We start from the raw sequence: 21388 nt of genomic DNA on the forward strand, positions 1-21388 counted from the left end.
CGGCTGGCAAATCTCTCACTGTGTAATTTCAAGAATTTGGGAGTAGTAGAAACTGCCAGAGAAGTGGATGGAAAGTTTGATTTGTCTCAACTATAAAAAGGACGATGGAATCAATTGTTGTAATAGCAAAAGAATTCATCAAGTCGTCCAGAAATACTACAAATCAAATTTTTACTCTCCGACAAATCCTCTAAAAATCTTCAAAGTACAACGTACCCACACATCATATTTTCGTAGATTTCAAGGCAGCATACGATACAGTCGAGTGCAAATAGCTATAGTAGATAATGTACAAGAACGGTTTTATAAGAAGAACGGTTATAGTGGAAGATGTGCTACCTGCGTACATCGGGTGCACTCTCGAGTCGAGGCAAGACGATGAACTATCCTGTATTCATACTTAATATGAGGAGAGGAACGAGAGGAACAATCTTCAGCAAAAGTAGCCAACTCCTAGCATTCGCAGACGACCTCGACATCATTACTATAAACCTAGGGACGGCAGGGGCTATCTACGCCAGACTAAAAACGTTGTCTAGGAGGATTAGATTACAAATCAATGAGTCGAAAATCAAATATAGGGTAGGAACAGGTTTCAGAGAAAACAATGTTCGCCTCCCACGGACTATTGACGACAATGAACTGGGAATAGTTGATGAGTTCATATATTTAGGATCTCTGGTCACCATCGACAAAATACGAGTAAGGAGATTCAACGACTCATTTAAGCTGGATGTTAAGCGTGCTTTTCCTTCTGCAAGACGCTTCGATTAAGAAGAATACGCCGCCGCAGAAAGCTAATCAACTGGTCCACTCCACTGTCGGAATTGAGTCCACTACGGAATTGAGACTACGGAATTGAGACTGTAACTTTGCTTACGATAGACAGACGTGTACTTACCGTATTTGTACGAACGGTGTTATGGACTATTTTTGGCGGAGTACAAACGAAAAACAGATAGTGACGCAAGCGTATGAACTACGAGCTACCGGCACTGCAAGGGGGTTCCCATGGCGAAAGTTGGGAGACTACGATGGTTCGGCCACGTCGCAAGGATGCCGGACAACTGTGCAGTGAAATCCGTTCTTTTCAAGAGCTACACCGACACCAGAGTCGACTTGTGTGTGTCGAGACGCTCAACGAATTGGCGACGAGTAGCCCGGGACTGAATACAGTGGAAAAGAATTCTTAATACGGGAAGAGTCACTCCGGCTCTATGCTTAAAGGACTTATCATACGATAGAAACATTCCACACAGAAACAGCCTCCAAGACGACTTTTGACTTTTGAACGTTAGGTGCACAGCAACTCTCGTCCCACAAATACTAGTTAATAAATCCACGTGGAAAAACTGTGAACAGTCAATACCCTTTTACTAGCAAGCCATACCGTCCATGACGATGGCAAAGCAGCTGTACTTTAACTTACCCATTTTTTTGTGTGTGTGGATATTATCACTACGACCAGCATTTTGATCTATTGTGATCTTATCCAGGTGTTGTTCCACACTTCGTTGTTATTGCAGTATCGCTATAGAGTGAGTGAACTGCTTATTATCCGTGCTTAAAGTGTCGGTGTGTTTTTCACCCCTTTTTCCCTCTACGCTTCTTACTACTTTTCAACCAATCTAGCTCTAGAGCCAGGTAGTGCGGAGACTAGTTATAATTTGTCCTTGGACAAGAGGCTTCATTCGCACCTCGAGCAAGTATCATTCTTATAACTAGCCCCGGCTAAAGGCTTCATGGTCGGTAAAGCAGAGTTCAACACAGAGTGAGGGTGTGTATGTGTGTATGTATGTATGTGTTCCTTACTACTTATGCATAACCAATCTCGTTCCTAGAACCAGAAAGCGGAACAAGCTATAATTTGCCCTTGAGCAAGAGGCTTCATTCGCACCTCAAGCAAGTACCACTTTTATAACTTGCCCTAGCAAGAGGCTTTCATTGATAGTAAATGCAGAATGCAGAAGGAAGGATGAGGAGGGGCCTGGGAATAAACCCATGCTAAAGTCACTTAACATCGAATGGCCTAATTCTACTAAGATTCGAACCCACGACCACTCGCTTGTCAAGGCAGACTCGGTAACCTTGCGGCTACAGGGCCCCCCACTGCACCCATACTGCAGAACATCATGAATTCCGCAACACTCCGATTCCAAGTAGGTATTAGCTGAAGGAAGAGTTTTAAACATGGCGAGTTATAGATCCAAACAAAGTCACTCCGGGTCCGGCAACCCATATCCCTGGTCGAGAAATTACTTAAAACTTATCCATTCAATACCAATCACCAATTTGTCGAAATAATATATTTAGATATGTCCAAAGGTAAAAATTATTGACGCGGAAAATGTCGCAAAAGTTTGCTGCAATCCTCACAGGTATTGGACTTATGAAAAAACACAATGTTTAAAAGATTCTAGATACCTGCTCGATGCGATTGGATGCCCGCTACTATTTTCTCAGAAAACTACGATTTTTCCTATTTTTTGCGGGTTTCTCGGACATCGCTTATGTTAAAACATCATATCGCAGGAACCAAGCATCGTAGAGCAAACATTTTATCTTGAAAATGTCAGCAAATTTTCTCAACAATCTAAGAAAAATATGATTCACAAATTTATTTTCGCATGGATAATTTTCAAAATACTATTTTCTTGGTTTCCTGTCCTGTTAATATTATATTAGTGATAAAAAATTTACGACAGCCGATCCCTTTTTTTGTGGAATTGCTGTATTACCAAATATTCTTATCTAAATATCAGTTTGTGAATCTAATCACGCGAAAGCAGCGTTATGCGAACCCCATCAGTACAACGGAATAGAGTTCCTACTAAACTTTGCGAACCTTTTCGTCATTATCATCAGCGTCTTGCTCTGGCTACCGAAATCTCAGTTCAATCGCAACCATTGTCCTCTATTTTTCCCTCTACACGCTTAGTCGTTCGTTTGCTTTGCCTCTGTGAAAACCCAAACACGCGCGCGCGCTATTTAGTTGTATATAAAAGAACAAAAAAAAGAATCAGGTCATCAAATAGGTTACAAAGTACAGCGAGATTTCCTTAAAACGCAATACCGAGAAAATCTTTTGTTTAATTACACCGGAGATCAGCACCGGTAGTGCAGAGGGGGCCTGAAGGAGCGCACATGTCTGCCAGAGAACAGTGAAGAAAGTGAGCCAAATCGGGCGAATATAAAGAACGAGACAGCCGCCGCTTTGAGATCAGCATCAGAGTCATACACCTTCGAGCTGCCATCATAAGACGGTTCTGATACTATAGCACACGCGAACAGACATGGACGGAAGAGGTCAGTGTAATAATTTTGCGAGAAATAAAATGACGGAAAATAAATATCCGGCGTAGTAAGGAACAACACAGCGAAAAACGATTAGATAATATATGTGTAACACTTTTCAACTCGCTGCGAGCGAGTGTGGTTTCGTTTATTTTCGTTTGAAGACAGCCGTTCGACGTTCGTCGAATGAATAAGGAAAGCGCAGAAGCAGCTGAGTTCGGTGCTGCTTCACGAAAGTCACGTGAATTGACAGACTGCAGACGGTTTTATGAATGGTTTTTATCTAATGTGAGCTCATAAACTAGTACCAAATCAGTCATGTTCCTCATTATCAGCAGGACTTCTAAATCTAATCTTCCTAGTTCCAATAACTGACTAGGAACTAAATCTAAAACTGAAAACTTAGTTAAAATGCAATGCCAAAGCAGAAGACCTAAATTAAAAAACGATAAAGTTGATGACCGTGCGTCTCCATTAAATAGAACTTTATGGGTACGCATGGTGTAACATTTGATCTGATTCACTTTTATCAAACAGTCAAGTTTTTTTCCTGTAAACGTGTTTCAAAAAAATGGAACAATTCCCATCACGTACCTAATATAAATGTTTTACTTTACTCTAGCCTGCGAGCCAATACATGGCTCGATGTAAACATGGTTTATATGGTGATTGACTTTTTACAGGAATATCCAATGACTAGGCGATTCTAACTTTATTTTTTCTATTTCTATTTCATTTAATTCGAATATCCAAAAGAGCTGAAAATTATACTTTTTAAAAGCCTAGAATTATTCCGAAATGTTAAGGTTTTGTATGTTTGGTTTGGTATCCGCAGGACGTGTCATCACGATGCCGGCCGAGTGTGCCGCCAACCCACTGCAGCGGGCCCTTGCCGATGCCATCATTCGTATGGTACCGATGGACGAGCTGCGTATACTGCTAGCCTGTGGTGCCAAAGTCAACGAGCAGGTAACGCAAGGTTTACGGCCAATGCACTATGCCGTCTGGCAGAATAACGAACCAGCCGTGAATCTGCTGTTGGTACGTAACGCCGATATCAATGCGATCGACGAGGTTGGATACAGCGCCCTTCATCTTGCGGCAGAGCATGGGTAAGAGCTTTTTTTGAACATCCAATTTCATTGTTGTAAAAAATCCAACTTATTTTATACAGCTACTACAATTTGGCCAAAATATTACTGAATGCTGGCTGTAAAGTGGACTACAGAGAGCCGAGCGATGATCCCTACCCAAGGACAACATTGTGCGATGAACCGCTGCGTTTGGCTCTTCGTAATCGTCACTATGACGTAGCTCGCCTTCTGCTGGAACGCGGAGCAGATCCTAACAAAAGATACTTCTTTGGATCCGAAATCAATTTGGCTACAGATGTTGAAAGCTTGGAATTGTTGCTCACTTTCGGAGCAAACACGGAAGCTCGGGATCGTTCTGGAATTACGCCCTTGATGAGAGCCGTACGCACTAATGGTAACATCGATTCCGTATTGCTGCTTCTGCAAGCTGGAGCTGATGTGAATGCCATGACTGACGCTAGAAACGACTACCGAACAGTGCTTCATTATGCCGTACTATCAGGTACTTTTATTTTAACATTTCAATTCTACTAATACTAATCCAACCAAATACCTACTTCCTTTTTAATTAAATGTGTGTGCTTATGTCTACTAAACATTGGACTTTTTTTAACAAAACGAGGTCTTAAATTATTTGGCGGTACGTTTGAAGCTAAACGAAACACATGCTTTTAGACTAGAACCTTACAAGACTACCGACGACGTAACGATCTAACGAAACAAAATTTCCTTCTTTTTCTTTCTAAACCACCAGGAAACGCCTCATTAGTTACACTGCTCATCAAGCAAGGTGCCCGTGTAGACATTCCAGCTCCTTTGCCGGAACCAGATTCACCTAGTCCGCTGGATTTGGCAGTATTACGCGGTGATCCTGCCTTGGTACGGATACTGCTGGAGAATGGAGCTAATGTACACCGTTGCAGTCCCATCATTGGATCACCACTGCATGTGGCATGTGCAGACAATATCCCACACAGAGTTGAAATCATGAAGGTTGACAAATCAGTTTTTTCAAATCTGATTACTTTAAAATCACAATTTAAATGTACTGTTGCAGATGCTCTTATCCTACGGTGCCGATCCCAATGTTCGTGTCATTGGAGATATCGCCACTAATGCCGTTCTGAGACCCGCATTAGCCGAACTGATCGCCAGCAACGAAGTAGTAACACCGGAAGAACTACATCTGCTTCTAAAATATGGCGCAAGGGTATTTACCAAGCTCTTCTTGTATATATGTATCATAATCATAACCATTCCTTAATTTTTTACCCCGGCAGGTAATTCTAAAAACACAATTCCGTGACCCGGACGGCCTACTAAATTGTCTCGGCAGTATGGATCCCGAATCCGAATCGTTTCGAATCGTCCTGGATGCTGCCGAAGAATTCGACCCGTGCATGATCCGTCGCAATCGGGACCTCAACGACCGGCAACGTGAGCTGCTGCTAGAGCGTGCCACCACTCCAATTCCGCTGAAGTCGCGACTACGGGCCCACTTCAGAAGGATGTTTGGACGCAATCTGCCCGAGTTTGTACCCAGCCTGTTCATCCCCAGGGAGCTACAGAGCTATCTGCTTTATGAGCATAGTTTTTGAGGCTAAGGTTATTGCAGATTTTTTTTTGCTTTGTTTGGATGAGAGGCGATGACTAAACGAAAAGGTACAAACATGCAAATAATTGTTAACTAAAGGGAAAAAAACTTAAAACGGGTCATTCGCCTCCTGCCAGTTTGAAAATGGCGATCGAAACTTCAAGTCCAGATCGTCAACAATATTCACATGACACAAGACTTTTCATTAGCTTACGAATGAATTTTCGTTAGGCAAAATTAAGTAATGATAAAACATAAACTATAGTCTACATTTGATTCTATGAAGAAGGAAAACACTCCTCAGTAATTTGTCATTGGACCATAGAGTTTAATACCGAAACACTGCCACTTTTCTCAAGTGAATGGTTGTTTGCTGGTGGTATCTGACGTTCAGTAATGCAGAAAATCCCCGCCCATTCAGTGAGACCGTGTGGTTTTTGAAGCTAAACTTTGTAAAAATCGAGATTTACCCGAAATGTTATAAAAGTAATGCTTAGCATGATATAAGCACAAAAGGCTCATATAAATATTGAACACATGATAATCAAGATAATATTCTTGCAGACTTTGGAACTTGTTGGTGATATAATCGTGTAAATATGTAATTCTCAATAAAGTTGTATTATTTAAAATGTCTAGTAGTGTCATATATTTCTATATCCAAGACCTAATGCGGAAGTAATGTTCCCACTGCGTTTAGCTTATTGACCAAACATAAAAAAAACAAAAAATGGCATCATTTTTAACCAAAGCTAGAAAACTACCTGCGAGCAGTCGGAATTTACGGACGAGTGTTAAGAACCTTTTATGGCGACATGCAAGAGAACAGTTTATGGAGGTAAAGAATGAATCACGAACTCGCGCGTCCCTACAGCAAAACCAGTACTGAATAGGTACGTAGAACCAGGAACGGTGAAGCGAAAAAACAACCCAAAGGTATGAGAAATATTATCTCATTCAGAGAAGTCGGAATGGTATCAAGTAGTAAAGCACGCAATGCAAGTAAGCAAGTAAGCTCTTGGTGCTACGTTCTGATGGAATTTGGCCTTCTACGACCATTGCGGGAATAGTGCTACTATCCTATTGACTTCAACATTATCTCCTAGCTGAGATTCCAACATCCAACATACTAAGATTGGCTTGTCATAGCTGGAGGTCAACTGGGAGGCTAGTGATTGTGCAGGAACTAAAATCTCACGCTGCAGCGGACACCTGAGACAAGCAAGATGCTGTAACCAACGGTTACGGACCAATGTCTGTAGGTCAAGTTAGTGGTTGGGAATACATAGTCTACTTTCTAGCTCACGTAAATGAAGCACTCGGTGGACATTCTACAGCAGTGGTGGCCGCGGTATAAGCATAATACGGGCTAAATCAGATCTTCTCAAAAGATCCCCCACCCGGAATGACTTCTGACATTAACAAATTCAACCTTCAGTTTCCGTCCACCATCCATCAAACCAGTCCGCGGGCCGCAAGGACCATATTCAAGAGCCGCATGCGCGCGAGCCGCAGTTTGGCCACCGCTGTTCTACGGCTATTGGCCTATCTATCAACCTATCGACATTGACCTTCAGATTTGCGTCTCAAAAAATCTCACTTCCATCGACTGAAATTGAGCCCAGACCAGTTAGAGTGTGAGACATCCTACATACTTTCAAATACTTTGCTATCGTTTTCTAACTCTAGCTCGTATGTATTTAATTGAAATTATAATAGAATTAAATTTAGTATTTACCTTACTCTTAACTATAAATTGACAGGAAAATCCGTTACTTAAACAATGCTGCTAGCGCCACGAAGGGCAAGAAAACCGGCCGTAATATCCATCGGTAAACTGCGTACGGTTTGAAATTCTTCTGCATTGTGGTAGTGCAGCTTGGAATGAGGATCGGTGTACGGAGCAATTAGACCCGATATGTCAGAGTATTTTTTTGCCGGCACGAAGGACGGTGGCCCATTGATCGATGAATCTGTTGAAAACATATGGAAATCAAACATGCTTTAATGATCTAACATACTTTTAATATTTACAAGTAACGTCGGATTCCTTCCAAGGTAGCGTCCGTTCGTAAGCCAAAATTTGTTTCAAAGATTTCCACGTTCGTTTTTTATTGCCGGCGATCGGATTGGTTTGGGCTAAAGTCATCCGTTTGAAAACAGGCATCGGTTGTTCCTCCATTGTGAAAACGAGAGTAATAACGCCTTTGGTACAAATTAATCGTCACCAACTTAGATACTATTTATAAACTAAACTAAAATACGCGCAAAACGTGTCCAAAAATATTTTTATTAAAACTTTATTTAGAAGTAAAGGTAAACAAAGTTCAGTATTAAGCAATCGGTTGAACCCTGAAATTTGAACCGGTTCGAACGGTTCGAACAGCTGTTCAGTCTTGTGTTCAGTTCCAATTTATGCTGAAATTTATGCTGCATTAATTGCAAAGATGCCAGATTTTTTATTACATATTTGCATAACCGACACAACATAACATAATAATTGCAATAAGGCTTATACAAATTTGAAAAAAAGTTTATGTCACCCCCCCCTTCAAAAATTTTCGAAATTTGAAGGGGCAAAAAAATAAATGCAATTATGTTGCATTCTTTAATGGTAAGCAGATTTTTGCAATTCAACCAGTTTACATCTCTAAATTACCCAATTCGTGCAAAGTTAAAGTAATTATCCCGTTAGTCTCAATCAACTATCCTACACCCTCTATGCTTTCTGATTCCTGCTACAGGTCACAGGCGACTATTGTGCTTAACCTTTAAGTTCCAACGCCGAAAATTGGGATGCTTGGAAATAGACTTTTACTCCAGTTACTTTAAATTTGGTTCCATTAATTCAACTTGCTTCAAAAGAACCGAATTAGATTGAGGCATCAATCAACTAAACAATGTATTAGTGAAATTTGCTACCACTTTTGACGAAGATATTCCGAATTGCTGTGGGATTATATTTTGCTGTCATAGGTAGTAGATAAGATTAAAATAGAAATACAACAAATTACACACTCCGGAACATCAGCTTTCCGTGCTTTCGGGGCTTCAAATTGATCGTTTTATTCTGTAGTGTCCTTGTATCTACCCTAATTTTGGATGTAAGGGACGAAAAACTTAAAGATACAACTTTTTACCATGCATTGGATGCATGCAGAAAGGATGTCACTGAACTGTTCGAAACTTTTCTGCCTATTGTCATGTTGTGATTATCATTGGGATTAACGGTGGTCCCGACCATTACATCAAACCAAGTCATGTTAAGTTATATTGCTTTTTTACTGAGCTTTAGTATGGAAATGTACGAAAGTGGAATTAAATTGGAATAACACTTTCATTGCTAGGCATTCGAAACAGTTTATTCTCCAAACATTTCAATAGTTCGCAAAATCCTAGAGGTTTTGAAACATATATACTGATCTTATAACAGGACATTGTCCAAACCGCTATCCAGGCTTGCTGATAATCGCATCATAACGCCTATTTTTAGTCTTCAAGCACGAACGCATTCGAAGATTCAATAACGCCTCACTGCTCCAGAATGAAGATAATAATAACACTAGAATGCTTGCAGCGATGCGATTTGCGAGAGAGTAATACATAGGCCGAACGTTTCTGTTTTATCTTTGCGCTTTCTATTCTTCGCCTTCGGTCCGTTTGTAGTGCGAAGCGTACATGATATTCTTCACTCTTCTTCGAATGCTTCGAACTTCGATCTTCATGAAGAAGCGAACAAAAATTTATCACCGAGGCGATGAATAATACTTTAGTGTAGTTGGCTGCAGATAACGGATAAAATGTAAAAGCAAGCTGTTTCCGTATTTTATTTTTGGAAACCTTATAAGATAGTGTGTATGCATGTATGTGTGAGTGTACGTATGTGCGAGTGTACGTATGTGTGTGCTTATGAACGTTTTGCACTCACTTTTCTCAGAGTCGGTAGACAGATTTGGATGATCTTGGTGGCAAATGAAAGATCATTATTGAATTTTATATAAGTATATAAGCATACGTTATTTGAAAACTGTTCTGTTTAGACCTAACAAACGAAATTAAACTATATTTAAACTTGAATACGTAAGGAACGTATATAAAACCGTCAAAACGTGGATAACAAAACATCTATCAAGAGTCCATTTTATGTATTAATGTATGTATGTGTGCTTGCATGTATATGTATGAGTATTTATGTATTTGTGATGTATGTACGTGTGCTTGTATGTACGCACAACATTGATATATTTTGTTTCTAATTTTATTTCGTAATAATTTCGGTAATTGTCCGCTATGCCTTCAGAATTGCCAGGTCCGCCTCGAAGAAATATTCTGAGATGTCAGTTTTGTTTTTAAAAAAGAATAAAACTGATTTTCGAATACGGCCGTGTCTAAAATAATCCGTGAAACGTGCCAAAATCGATTCGATCTGTAGCTGGTTTATACAAATAGTTACTCGTAGAATTAAAATAGCAAGAAATAATTTTCCTATACAAATTTCAAGCAAATTTTGCGTTCTTGCAATCAACAAAGACTTGCACTGGACAAACAATTATTTATCTCAGTAGTTACTGATATTTTACATATATTCATTGAGGACTGAAAAAATGATCATCTATGTGATATATTTTCCTAACCATACGAATATATTTGAAATTAATAAAGGTGTTGATAAAATAAATTAACTGGGTGACGCTAAGAAATGTTTACGCACCCCAGGATTAAGAGAAATATCACTATTGCACCTAGCACATTCTTGAATTATTTTTATTTGACCGTTATGTGTACAACAGGGTACCCGGGTACCTTTTCAGTTTTAAAATAGTTAGGCCATTGCAAATCATTTCAAAAGTTTTTGTCACCCCCCCCCCCCCTTGGAAACTGGCATGAAAAATCGGGGGGCAAAAAAATAATTTGTAGGATATGAGTTAATTTTTTTTTTATAAAATCAATTGTCAGTGGGCTCTACAGACTGAAAAACTTGAAAAATGAGTGTACGAGTTGAGTTAACGCTTCTAGCATGAAATAGAAATGGAAATTCAAACGGCGGAATTTCCGAAAATTGGCCAAAAGATTTTCTTTCGTTTTTGACGTAGGACTACGTCTTTGTTTACTATCTGGGACTGGGTAGCACTTTGTGAAATCGAAAATGGAAGTGTTATGTTGGAATGAAAGATTTCAAATGCTAATAACTACTAAACTACTGAACGAAACTGAACAATTTATATGTCGTTGGAAAGATAAAATGACCAGCAATTTTATGGCGGGTGCGAGAGCAATTTCATGAGCGGTGTAAGAGGGGGGGGGGCTCCCATACAAATGAAACACAAATTTCTTCGAAACTCGAGAACTAATCAGGCAAATGGAACCAAATTTGGCATGTGGGGGTTTTAGAAGGTAGGATTTTTTTCTATAGTGTACTGAGACCCCTTCTCCTTCTAAGAGGGGGGCTTCCAAATAAATAAAATACAAATTTCCTTAGGAATTTAGAACTAATCAAGCAAATGGAACCAAAGTTGGCATACTGAGACCCCTGTGGGCTGGTTATTCATTACTTACTATACCTGGTTGCAGGCGTTGTGCTTATGAACCCTCGTCCACGTATTTTCATAGCCACCATTGCATTTAATGAAGAATTGAATCTGAATATTTCACTCTTTTCTTTTAAACATTCACTTAAACAATGACACTCACAGATTCTTATAAACATACATATGCCAGAAATGCAGTTTACATTAGCCTTTGATCTAATGATCTGATATAGTCCTACGTCACCCATTCGTACAACCCTTAGGGCTGTATACCTTGCAGTTTTTTTCGTAGATTTTTGCATAGAAATTAACAACGAATATATTAAAAGCAAGAATAGATTTGGTTTTCACGTTTAAACTTAAAATAAAAATGCCTAAAATCCATATTTTTTTTTGCTCGATTAAAAAATTCTCATTGTACATACATTATTATTGGGTTTGATTGAAAATTTTGATTATTATCACATATACGTTTATACTCATATAAGGGATGAATCCTAGAAATCTAACTTTTAACTTACACTTCAGAATTTATTTACAGTCAATCCCTATAGTTTGATTTGCAATTGAACACAAGCAAAAATTTTCAAAAAAAAAATTGCGTGGCGAAAGCTATGTCTCAGTGCCACCTACGTCTCTGTGTCTCACCTTTGCCAATAGGAATGTTTTTTGAAAAATAGTGAACTAGCGGAGTTAGAAAAACAATTCGATTGTCATATTTTTAAATATTAACTCTTATTACTTCGTGATGCCATGCAGGTTGTTGAAAATCACTTGAAAATGATTGCAAAAAAAATTACTTTGACTTGACTTATCCCCAACTGATTTTTGTTGATAAATATATTAAAAAATCAACAAATTTTTCTCAAACTGCATTATGCGATGTAGGTGTGGCCAAGGGGGGCTCTGTAGCCGCAAGGTTACCGAGTCTGCTTTGACAAGCGAATGGTCATGGGTTCGAATCTTAGTAGAATCAGGCCATTCGATGTCAAAGTGACTTTAGCATGGGTTTATTCTCAGGCCCCTCATCGCCCTTCCTTCATGCTGAGTTCTATATTATCCCGATATGGCCTATTGACAGTGCAAAAATGAGACCCTTGTAGTAAAAATGCACTGGTTTGCTACGCCAGGGATGACTATAATTGGGGACTGTGCGCTGTCATGTGGAACGAGGTGGATAAAGTAGAGTAAAGCATTGAAAGAAGGGTACCCAATTACACACAAGCACGCATAAAAAAAAGAAATTCAATAAGCATATCGCTCACTCAATAGCGACTATAGCTAAAATAAATGCAGTGCGGGTTATACAACAAACACCCGGGCGATATCACAATAGATCTAACTTACTGGTCGCAGTGATGAGTCCATACAGGAAAAAAAAAAAAAAAAAAGGTGTGGCCAAAGCTCACAAATTTTAAACATTTTCTTCAAACGTCTGTCAACAAACAATTATTCAACACTTTGTTTAGTTTTTGAGATAAAGGTATACGAAGCTAAAAACGTAATATTACATGAGCAGCGTCTATCGAATTTGCTTAATATAACGAGAGAAATTCATTTTTCATTTGTTTTTCGATCACGAAGCCTTAATTTAATAATAAAAAGTAAGCGTAGCTGCTGATAATACCATCAAACTTCGTCGACCCTCACATTTCACAGCCACAACTATGGCTATATTCTGTATAACGATGAACAAAGTTACTTAAGGTTTGTTATAATGTCTTATATATCGTTATAATTAGACCTACAGTTCGTCTTAGAAGATTATGCAAAATGGAAAAAAACTGAGTTTTCCTTGTAATTCTACGATTTATAAATGGTCGGTGTTAAATCAGACCGGACCAAGTCGCAAAATTTAAATAATTTAAGTTAATGACAACAAACGGTTAAGAATTTCCTAAGCTACAATTCACTCTAATCAGAATACATAAATGTTTTAAACAGCCAAAGATATGAAATGATTTCGAACAATTGAAACCTTTAAACTACACAGTAGTAGCAAACTTTGACATCGTTTTTCTCGAAATCAAAGTAACAAAACTTTGTTCGGTTTGACTTAACGCCGACCAAATAATAGAATTAAGAAGAAAAGTTTTAGGTTACCTAGCCGCAATGCAATAAAACTTCTGATTCTGTTTACCATCACAACGAATTTTGCCATTCAACATGAATAACTGGTTTCCCTTGTTTCCTAAAATCATTCATTCATTCGCGAGGAAGAACAAAAAAATATTCTTCATGAAGAATGTAGATGATATCGCTCACTATTGAACACTCCTTTAGCTGAAGACTGCTTTATGAATCGCATTAGCTCGTAACTCATTAGTGAGCTATACTTGTTGCCTGCCATGCAGGCGATAATTCAGAGAAGAACGAAGAACATGAAAAAGCGAAATATGCCGAATAGCTTCAACCGCAAGGCTGATCGATGCTGATCTGAGAAGCTTTTTTTCACTGGTAGTGCAACTCTCTGGAGAATAACTAACAAAGAGAGTATAGCGCTTTCGCGATAATCAGCAAGCCTGCCGCTATCATCTGAAGCTTATGGGGAAACTGCAAGGTGATATATGTCGATTCTGTAGCACAGAAAAAAAGACTCGGAACACCTGTTATGTTTTCAATTAAAGATCAAGGTTCTTCGACAGAGGGCTATTAGAAGCCTTGATATTTGAAAAACAACTCCCAGCGCAGTACTGCACGTCATCCGAAGTGCACCGGACTGGACAAATGCTATTAGTCAAACAATGACAATCGCTTCTGATAGTGGTGCGTTTGCATCCTTAATATATCAAAGATAAATACGTTATTGTTGAGAACCAGCATCAGCTGAGGAATGGGCTGATATTCATATGACTAAAAGGTTGACCAAGAAACAAGCGGTTTCAAACGTGAATGGTCAGATTTTTTTTTTAAATGTCAGTAGCATAGCACATGCGTTCCACCTAAAAAAGTTTTAGGGACCTAAATTGCCATTTTTACGTGAAGATTAGATTCCGATACTATTTCGTGGGTACCGAGTTCTGAACTAGTAAGTGACACAGATTTGGATTATTCTAAAATACAAGGTAACTAACCGAGTGACATGCAAGTAAAAAACAAAATTTAAATGAAGGTCAATTTACACGTTTATGGCTCTCTAAAGTGATCCTGTAGCACTCCACTATTTTCAAGTTGATTCATCTCTGCCAGAATACTTACTTTATGTACTTGGATCAAAAAAATTTAAAAGTTGTTTTGGTTTGAACTAAAATTTAAGTACAGTACAACTTTTTTGTAAGGAACTTTTATTAATCTGGAAAAATATACACTGGTTTCTTCTCCTTTGTTTAGTTATTGAAGGTTTGATGTTATTATTTTTTTCTTGCCCCCCCCTTGAACAATATTTCGAGACCAGGACATAAACTTTTTTCCAAATTTGTATAAGCCTAATTATTGCATTGTGTTCAGGGGGGTGGTGTCAAGCGAAAATTTCGTACCTAGCATCGAAATCATCATCCCCATAAAAAATTCCTCCTATTTAGTATTTGCAGTAGTATTTCAAAAACAACAATCCCAGTTCTTCCAATGTTCGTTCTTCATAAAAACACAAATACTCAATAGTAAAAAGCATTCAGTCTATTCATATTAAGCTAACCAAACTTGTTTTGTTTGAAGGTCATTGATAATTGTCGTAATGAATTTTTATTGTAATTAATTAAAACGAGCTTAAAGTTTCACAAGCGATTTAGTTTTATATGTAAGTCAAATTTTTTCTTCGCTGTTATTTCAATTTCTAACCAATTAAAAAAAACGCCTTAATTGAAAGTAAAAAATTTATAAAAATATTGGAAAAATTTCTTGGTCACTCTAATTTGGAAAAAATGGTAACCCTAAGAGCCAAATTTTTGGTGCATGTTAGTAACGCAACGAATATATGGAGTTTGACAAACACACCATAGCCCTGATTGTGTTATTACGTTAAATGAATATATTGTATGTGCTGTAATACAAAAAAAGACTTTTTGCGCAATAGGTGAAAAATTTTACCTACAAATACTCCGAGCTTACTGTTTAAGTTTCTTATGTATCATTGCTAAATAGCACTGAACTTTAAAAAAAAATTAAAACTTATGTTTAAGGAAAACCACATTTTTTTATTATGATATTTATTACTCGCATTGAAAAAACAGAAAAATATGTAAATGTAATTAAAAAATTTATTAATTTCTAGTTTTATCGAATACTGGCATCGCTGCACAATTTATTGTCAGCTGTCAAATAGGAGCTACGAATTGTCAACATATTTTCCTTTGCAATATCTTACATTTTTATCAAATAATAATTAGATTAACGGTATTTTGACATGATTTTATAATGCGCTAGTGAGATAACTCGAGATCAAATGCCGTGAGTTGATAAGAAGAGTCATTGTTCTCACGTTTTCAAGAAGCATAGCCAAAGTGCGGCACAGTGTGAATAAAAAAGTGATAATGTGTGATGCTGATTAGCTGCTCCTTCATTGGATATTGGATGCTCTATAGGTGATTTGGTACTAAGCTGGTAATGACGTGTTGTTTCTGGGTCGTACGCCAGCAAAAGCAGCAACGACGACGACTACGAATAAAAATAATTGCGATTCCTTATGAGTACACTAACACCAGCCTGGAGGCAAACAGCGGACGACGAGTGCAATTCTACGTACCATTCGATAGCGGCAGCAGCCGAAAATCAGCAGTACAATATTCGCCGCCGAATCAGTTCGAGTCTGAATACGTGGGAGAAACAAACCTGCCAGGATCCAGACTCATCAGCATCTTCCGACAATGGGCCAGCGAAGAAAGCAACGGCAGCAGGCACTGTGTCAGGGTTAACACAGGTTGTTGATTCTAATTGCGATAATAATAGCCTGAAAGAACAGCAAGAAAATGAGACTGGCGACGTGGAACAAGAACTACAGTTAGCAAGTGATACAGTGCAAAAGTATCAATACCAAAGCGCTGAAATTTTAGATACTACTGGAAGCGATATAAACAGCATCAATCCAAGCCGAAGACATAGCCGAATCAGTATGATAATTATCTACGGCCGGGAAGTTTTGTGCATTTTGGCCCTGATACTAACAACGTACGCATCAATTCAGAACAGGTATGGTTCAAGCATATTCAGACGATCTATTTGTACGATAAATTTTAATTTTTTTACTTTAATGTTAACTATTATGTCAACGTGTTTACCTCTCTGCTAGCAAACCGCGAATTTCCAAGGCACCTCCTGCGGTTCCATTTTTTTCTCGAGGATCACTGGTTCACGACTGGCCCTCGGGTGCTTTGGGTCCCACACAGACTCGCGTCTCCCAGTCGGAGCTATCGTTCGTATTTTACTACGCACCCTGGTGCGCCGAAAGTCAGCATGCTCGCTCCGTTTACGAGCACGTCGCTCGGCTTTACTTCCGAGAGGCGCACTTCGCTGCCATCAACTGTTGGCAGCCCGGAGGCGAATGTCGCCTGCAATACTCCAAAGTGCACTCGTGGCCGGTGCTGATGGCTTACCAACCGAACGGGCTGGCAGTTCAGTACCATCAGGCATGGACCAACGCTGCTCTCACCCGATTTGTACAGTCACTCATTAAACCCATTCATCGGCTAACGGGTCCAGGCGATCTAATGAGTTTTATGACAGGAAAGGATGTGAGTATTTTTCGGACCCACTATATTACGTTGATTGTTTCATGTTGAATTTTTCGCAGGCGGTTGTGGTAGCATTCTTGGACTTAAAAGCAAACTCTAAACAGTACAGTAGTTTTTATCAAACGTCCCTTAAATGGTTGGAGAAGGATCCATTCCAAGAAGTTGCATTTGGAATAGTCACCGGAGAGTCTTCCAACGCATTTGGGGTAGAGGAAATTCCAGCGATTCGACTCTATCTTTGGAATGAGACAATTGTAACTGGTTGCCTATGTGCTAAGTTAAATTGAATAACAAACAATCTTCTTTCTAGGAATTCACTGGCAATGATACATGGGCACAATCAGAGATTGTGGAATGGATTGGCAAGCACATTCAGGTAGTCTCGATGTGGATTGCCCCACCTGGAGCTACTAAGTCTGCCTCCCTGGCTCCGTACTTTAAGCACGGCCCAGTTCTCTTTTATTTCACTCCTCGTACACTCTATGATGCCACATCTCCGTCCGATGCATATATGCTGCTTCGACAGTTGGGGATGCAGTACTACAACTGCCGGGGCGATAAATGGATAGAAGAGATGGCGAAGCGATACATCGCAGAGCATCGACGGCTTAATGCCGAAACATACGTGCAACTAAAGAATAATTGCATCCTAATGTTGAAAAACAATCCTTATCAGAGCAATGAAGATGGCGATGAGAGAAAAAAAGCTTGTACTGCTTCCAATACAGTAGCAGTTTCATTTGTGAATGTTCTGAATACATCAAAATTTACCGAAGGTCGTCAAAAAATTCGCTCTTTAGGAGGCGGGCCTCATGATTATTGCGAAATCGAACGGGTGAAGTGCGACGAAAGGTTCTATGAGTGCGAAGTTACTGACAACGAAAATTCACTTAATTACGAGCCAGAAGAAACCTGCTCAAAAAGAAAGCGTAAACATTCCAGTTTGTATGGCTCAGTGAAAGGTGATAATAGGTCAAAGCAACCGACGATTTCGTTGCTGGATGCAGACGAGGATTATCGGGGGTCACAAATGTTGCGGAAACTATATCAGCGGAAGCAATGCGAGTTACTACAACTAAGTGAGATGGATCAAAATGAAATTTTCTTCCGCGAGCCTGCTGATCGGGATGACAATTACACAGACCTGATCCAGGGGATGGCCTGCAAGTCCAATAAAACGCTCACATTTTTGGGAATGGACAGTGCTTTGTATCATGCGTTTGCGGAAAGATTAGGTGTTGATGTTCTGACTGAAGCCAATAAGTCCGTAGCGATAATCGTCGATCACGAGGTAGATTTTTGAAGGATTTTTTATGTAATTGAATTCAATTTTTCAATTTATCCGCAGGATGAATCAACCTACTTGTTGAAAGACGCTATCAGCTTAGCTTCAATGTCCAAATTTGTGTACGATTTTTACAATAGAAGTTATCCACGGTTTCTACGGGCGAATAACGTAGCTTTCAAGAATACCCATTCGTTCAACATGAGCGAGTTTCGAAAGGAAAACAAGCGTACAATGCAAGTCAAACGAAAAGAGTCTTCGGTCGAACGAAAACGACAGGTGGACATTGAAAAAAATGCGTCACAGCAAGTCACTAGCAAAGGATCTCACCAAACGATGAATGGGCAAATGGTGCCGGACCACGAACATCATTATATAAGGGAGATAAATTCTCGCAACTTTCAGCAAGCCGTGATCAACACAAACAAGGTAAGTCGAACTAGTAAATTATAGCTCGATGCATGTTAATCTATCAGGCAGAATTAAACATTAAATGGAAAAATGAAATGTAGTTTACGCATTTCGGGCAACTGCAAGGCTCATATTCTGTGATCTAGAAAACGAAGGATCCGGCCCTCAAGAAGAAATCAATGCAGTCCTGCAATCAATGAACAATACAAGAATCAATGAAGTCCTGCAAAGTAAACACGAAAAATATTGGGTCAGTCCAGCCGGAAAGACGTCCCAAGAATCCGGTGGCTGAGTCGCAGGTAGTGGATGTTCTTGGTAGTGTTGCAAATGGCCGTGAGAGCTATGACGAACTAAGTTTCAATTACTCCGAAGAAGGGGAAATTACTAGCAGAGTCGATAGCTTTCGGTTTATTTCGGTAGTCAGCAAAAGCGTTGCTTGAAGTGCTGCAAAAACTATAGAAATTGAACAAATCCAGTTGAACGAGAAAATAAAGCATTAAAGGGAGCTGTAGGGGAAGAAAATTTTGTTTGATGGAGCATTGTCTGACATGCAGGCGTTGTACTTTCAATTTCAAAGCAGCATACGATACAGTCGATCGATACCAGCCATCACAGATAATGCAAGAACTCGGGTTTTCGGACAAACTGACGCGACTGATCAGAGCTACATTGGATCGAGTAGTTTGTTTCGTGCGCATCTCGGGAACCCTCTCGAGTTCCTTCGAGACGCAGCGAGCTGCATCGACAACAACATTAGCAAGGAGATCCAACGATGCATTCAAGCGGGAAATCTGGCCTACTTTACCCTTTGCAAAACACTGCACCGTCGTACGGTGCTGATAATATACAAAACCCTTATTAGATCGGTAGTTCTCTATGGACAGGAAGCTGTGACACTGCTCACGGATGGCCTGCCATTACCGTGTTACCGTTACCGTTACCGTGAACGGAAGGTGCTGCAGAAAATATTTAGCGGAATACAAACTGAAAGCGGAGAGTGGCGGAGGCGTATGAGTCACCAGCTACAAACACTACTTGGAGGGATTCCCATCGTACATCTGGCGAAAGTCGATAGGCTACGGTGGGCTAGACACGTCGTAAGGATACGAGACGGCAGTGCGACGAAAACAGTTCTCACCAACAACCACACCGGTACCAGGAACTGGGAGGCTCAACGTGCAGGATAGCTCGACAAGATCGAGAGTTATTTGCGACTTCTGAGACGACTGGGACATTGGCGGCGTGTGGCCCAAGATCGTGTTGAATGGAGACAACTGCTTGACACAGTGCCAGTCAGTCCGGCTCTATGTGACAGTGCCCAAAAAGAAAGCTGTTTAAAACACGAAAATAAAGTTGTTCAACATGTTTTTTTCATTCCTCACTTCCAGACTGTCATCGTCCACTTCTACTCAACTCAATGTGCCTTCTGCAGTTTGCTCTCACAGCAGCTGCTCACAGTGTCGCGAATACTGCGCCAGCAGCCACGGCTAGAATTTGTCCGGATCGACGGAGACAAAAACGATCTGCAGTGGGAATACAGTATGGATCTATTCCCAACGTTAATTATATTCCCCAATCAAAGGTAACGAAACGAGTTCTAAACTAGAAAATTTGTAATTTGTAATTACATTTTTGTTTTTCAGAAAATCCGAAAGTCGGATTTTTTCTCGCCACCTACAGCTAACTGTGCCGAACGTTCTGGGATTTATTCTAGCAAATCTCACACCTCCCGAAAGAATCCATGCCAACTATCTTATCTGTGACACTGTGAAGGTAAAACCCGGACTAAAATGTAAAGATTACGATCGTTGAATTAAGTAACTAATTCTCATTTTAGTCGTCACCATCTCGCGACGAATGCCTACAGACAATGAAGCGTGAGCTTAGCAATGGCATCTCGCTCAATTTGCGCCTCTATCGAAAGTCTACCAATCGTCCGGCCAGAGCCGCGCAAGTGCTGCGTCGGCTGCAGGTTCTGCAGGAGTTCTATCTAACCACGCTCGGTTGTCTCAGCCATTCCTGTGATTTTACTCGACTAAAAGCCCACGCCGATACAATCCTCACTATGTGGCAAATGACGGTGTGAGAAACTGTGCGCGACTGCCCAAGGTCGAAAGTTTATCGAAAAAGTCTTCTAGGAAATTGCCAAAGTGCTTCCTTGGTTGGCAGAACGAAAAATAATATTCATTTTATATGAAGAGTCACTTTTACGGTTCCAAAAACTACTAGTAGTTTTTTCTTTGATATTGCAATTTATTTCCTTCAAGTCACCGGAAAAATAAACTAATAAATTATTTTTGTTATTTTAAATATTACTCTTTAAATTGTTCCTAATATGAACTACAAAAAGTTTACTGCGTAGATCGGATCTCGTGGTAGATATTTTCACACAAACGTCGGATATAACATCTGCAATGTCACGTCAAGTATCTTTACACGTGTTGCAATGATTAAAATTTAAATGAACTTCAATCATGCTATATTGTTTGGAGCTGTATATACCATAAGAGAGAAAA

The 21388-nt window shown here is 39.6% G+C and overlaps 3 protein-coding genes across 3 annotated transcripts; 2 read left to right on the forward strand and 1 right to left on the reverse strand.

The window, feature by feature from the left end:
* Positions 1 to 3293: 3293 nt before the first annotated feature.
* LOC128743901 (putative ankyrin repeat protein RF_0381) lies at positions 3294 to 5986 on the forward strand. The gene is made up of 6 exons (XM_053840589.1): positions 3294 to 3306; positions 4130 to 4406; positions 4469 to 4890; positions 5143 to 5381; positions 5446 to 5598; positions 5669 to 5986. The coding sequence occupies exons 1-6, from the start codon at positions 3294 to 3296 to the stop codon at positions 5984 to 5986; spliced, it is 1422 nt and encodes a 473-aa protein (XP_053696564.1).
* Positions 5987 to 7748: 1762 nt separating this feature from the next.
* LOC128743794 (INO80 complex subunit C) lies at positions 7749 to 8164 on the reverse strand. The gene is made up of 2 exons (XM_053840459.1): positions 8017 to 8164; positions 7749 to 7955 (listed from the first exon to the last, which is right to left on the reverse strand). The coding sequence occupies exons 1-2, from the start codon at positions 8162 to 8164 to the stop codon at positions 7759 to 7761; spliced, it is 345 nt and encodes a 114-aa protein (XP_053696434.1). The 3' UTR covers positions 7749 to 7758.
* Positions 8165 to 15802: 7638 nt separating this feature from the next.
* On the forward strand, positions 15803 to 21178 carry LOC128742049 (thioredoxin domain-containing protein 11). Its single transcript, XM_053838241.1, has 8 exons — positions 15803 to 16634; positions 16735 to 17176; positions 17236 to 17430; positions 17487 to 18467; positions 18525 to 18890; positions 20261 to 20454; positions 20516 to 20645; positions 20710 to 21178. The coding sequence occupies exons 1-8, from the start codon at positions 16132 to 16134 to the stop codon at positions 20956 to 20958; spliced, it is 3060 nt and encodes a 1019-aa protein (XP_053694216.1). The 5' UTR covers positions 15803 to 16131; the 3' UTR covers positions 20959 to 21178.
* The last annotated feature ends 210 nt before the right edge of the window (positions 21179 to 21388 follow it).

Source organism: Sabethes cyaneus, chromosome 3 (genome assembly GCF_943734655.1).
Source record: "Sabethes cyaneus chromosome 3, idSabCyanKW18_F2, whole genome shotgun sequence".
NCBI classification, from domain to species: Eukaryota; Metazoa; Arthropoda; class Insecta; order Diptera; family Culicidae; genus Sabethes; species Sabethes cyaneus.

Coding starts and splice junctions, on each gene's coding strand:
- LOC128742049 (XM_053838241.1), top strand. CDS start 16,132: ATGAGTACACTAACACCAGCCTGGAGGCAAACAGCGGACGACGAGTGC. Junction 17,177..17,235: donor GTTTTATGACAGGAAAGGAT/GTGAGTATTTTT, acceptor AATTTTTCGCAG/GCGGTTGTGGTAGCATTCTT. Junction 17,431..17,486: donor ATCTTTGGAATGAGACAATT/GTAACTGGTTGC, acceptor TCTTCTTTCTAG/GAATTCACTGGCAATGATAC.
- LOC128743794 (XM_053840459.1), bottom strand. CDS start 8,164: ATGGAGGAACAACCGATGCCTGTTTTCAAACGGATGACTTTAGCCCAA. Junction 7,956..8,016: donor GAAGGAATCCGACGTTACTT/GTAAATATTAAA, acceptor TGTTTTCAACAG/ATTCATCGATCAATGGGCCA.
- LOC128743901 (XM_053840589.1), top strand. Junction 4,407..4,468: donor CATCTTGCGGCAGAGCATGG/GTAAGAGCTTTT, acceptor TATTTTATACAG/CTACTACAATTTGGCCAAAA. Junction 5,599..5,668: donor TTCTAAAATATGGCGCAAGG/GTATTTACCAAG, acceptor TTACCCCGGCAG/GTAATTCTAAAAACACAATT.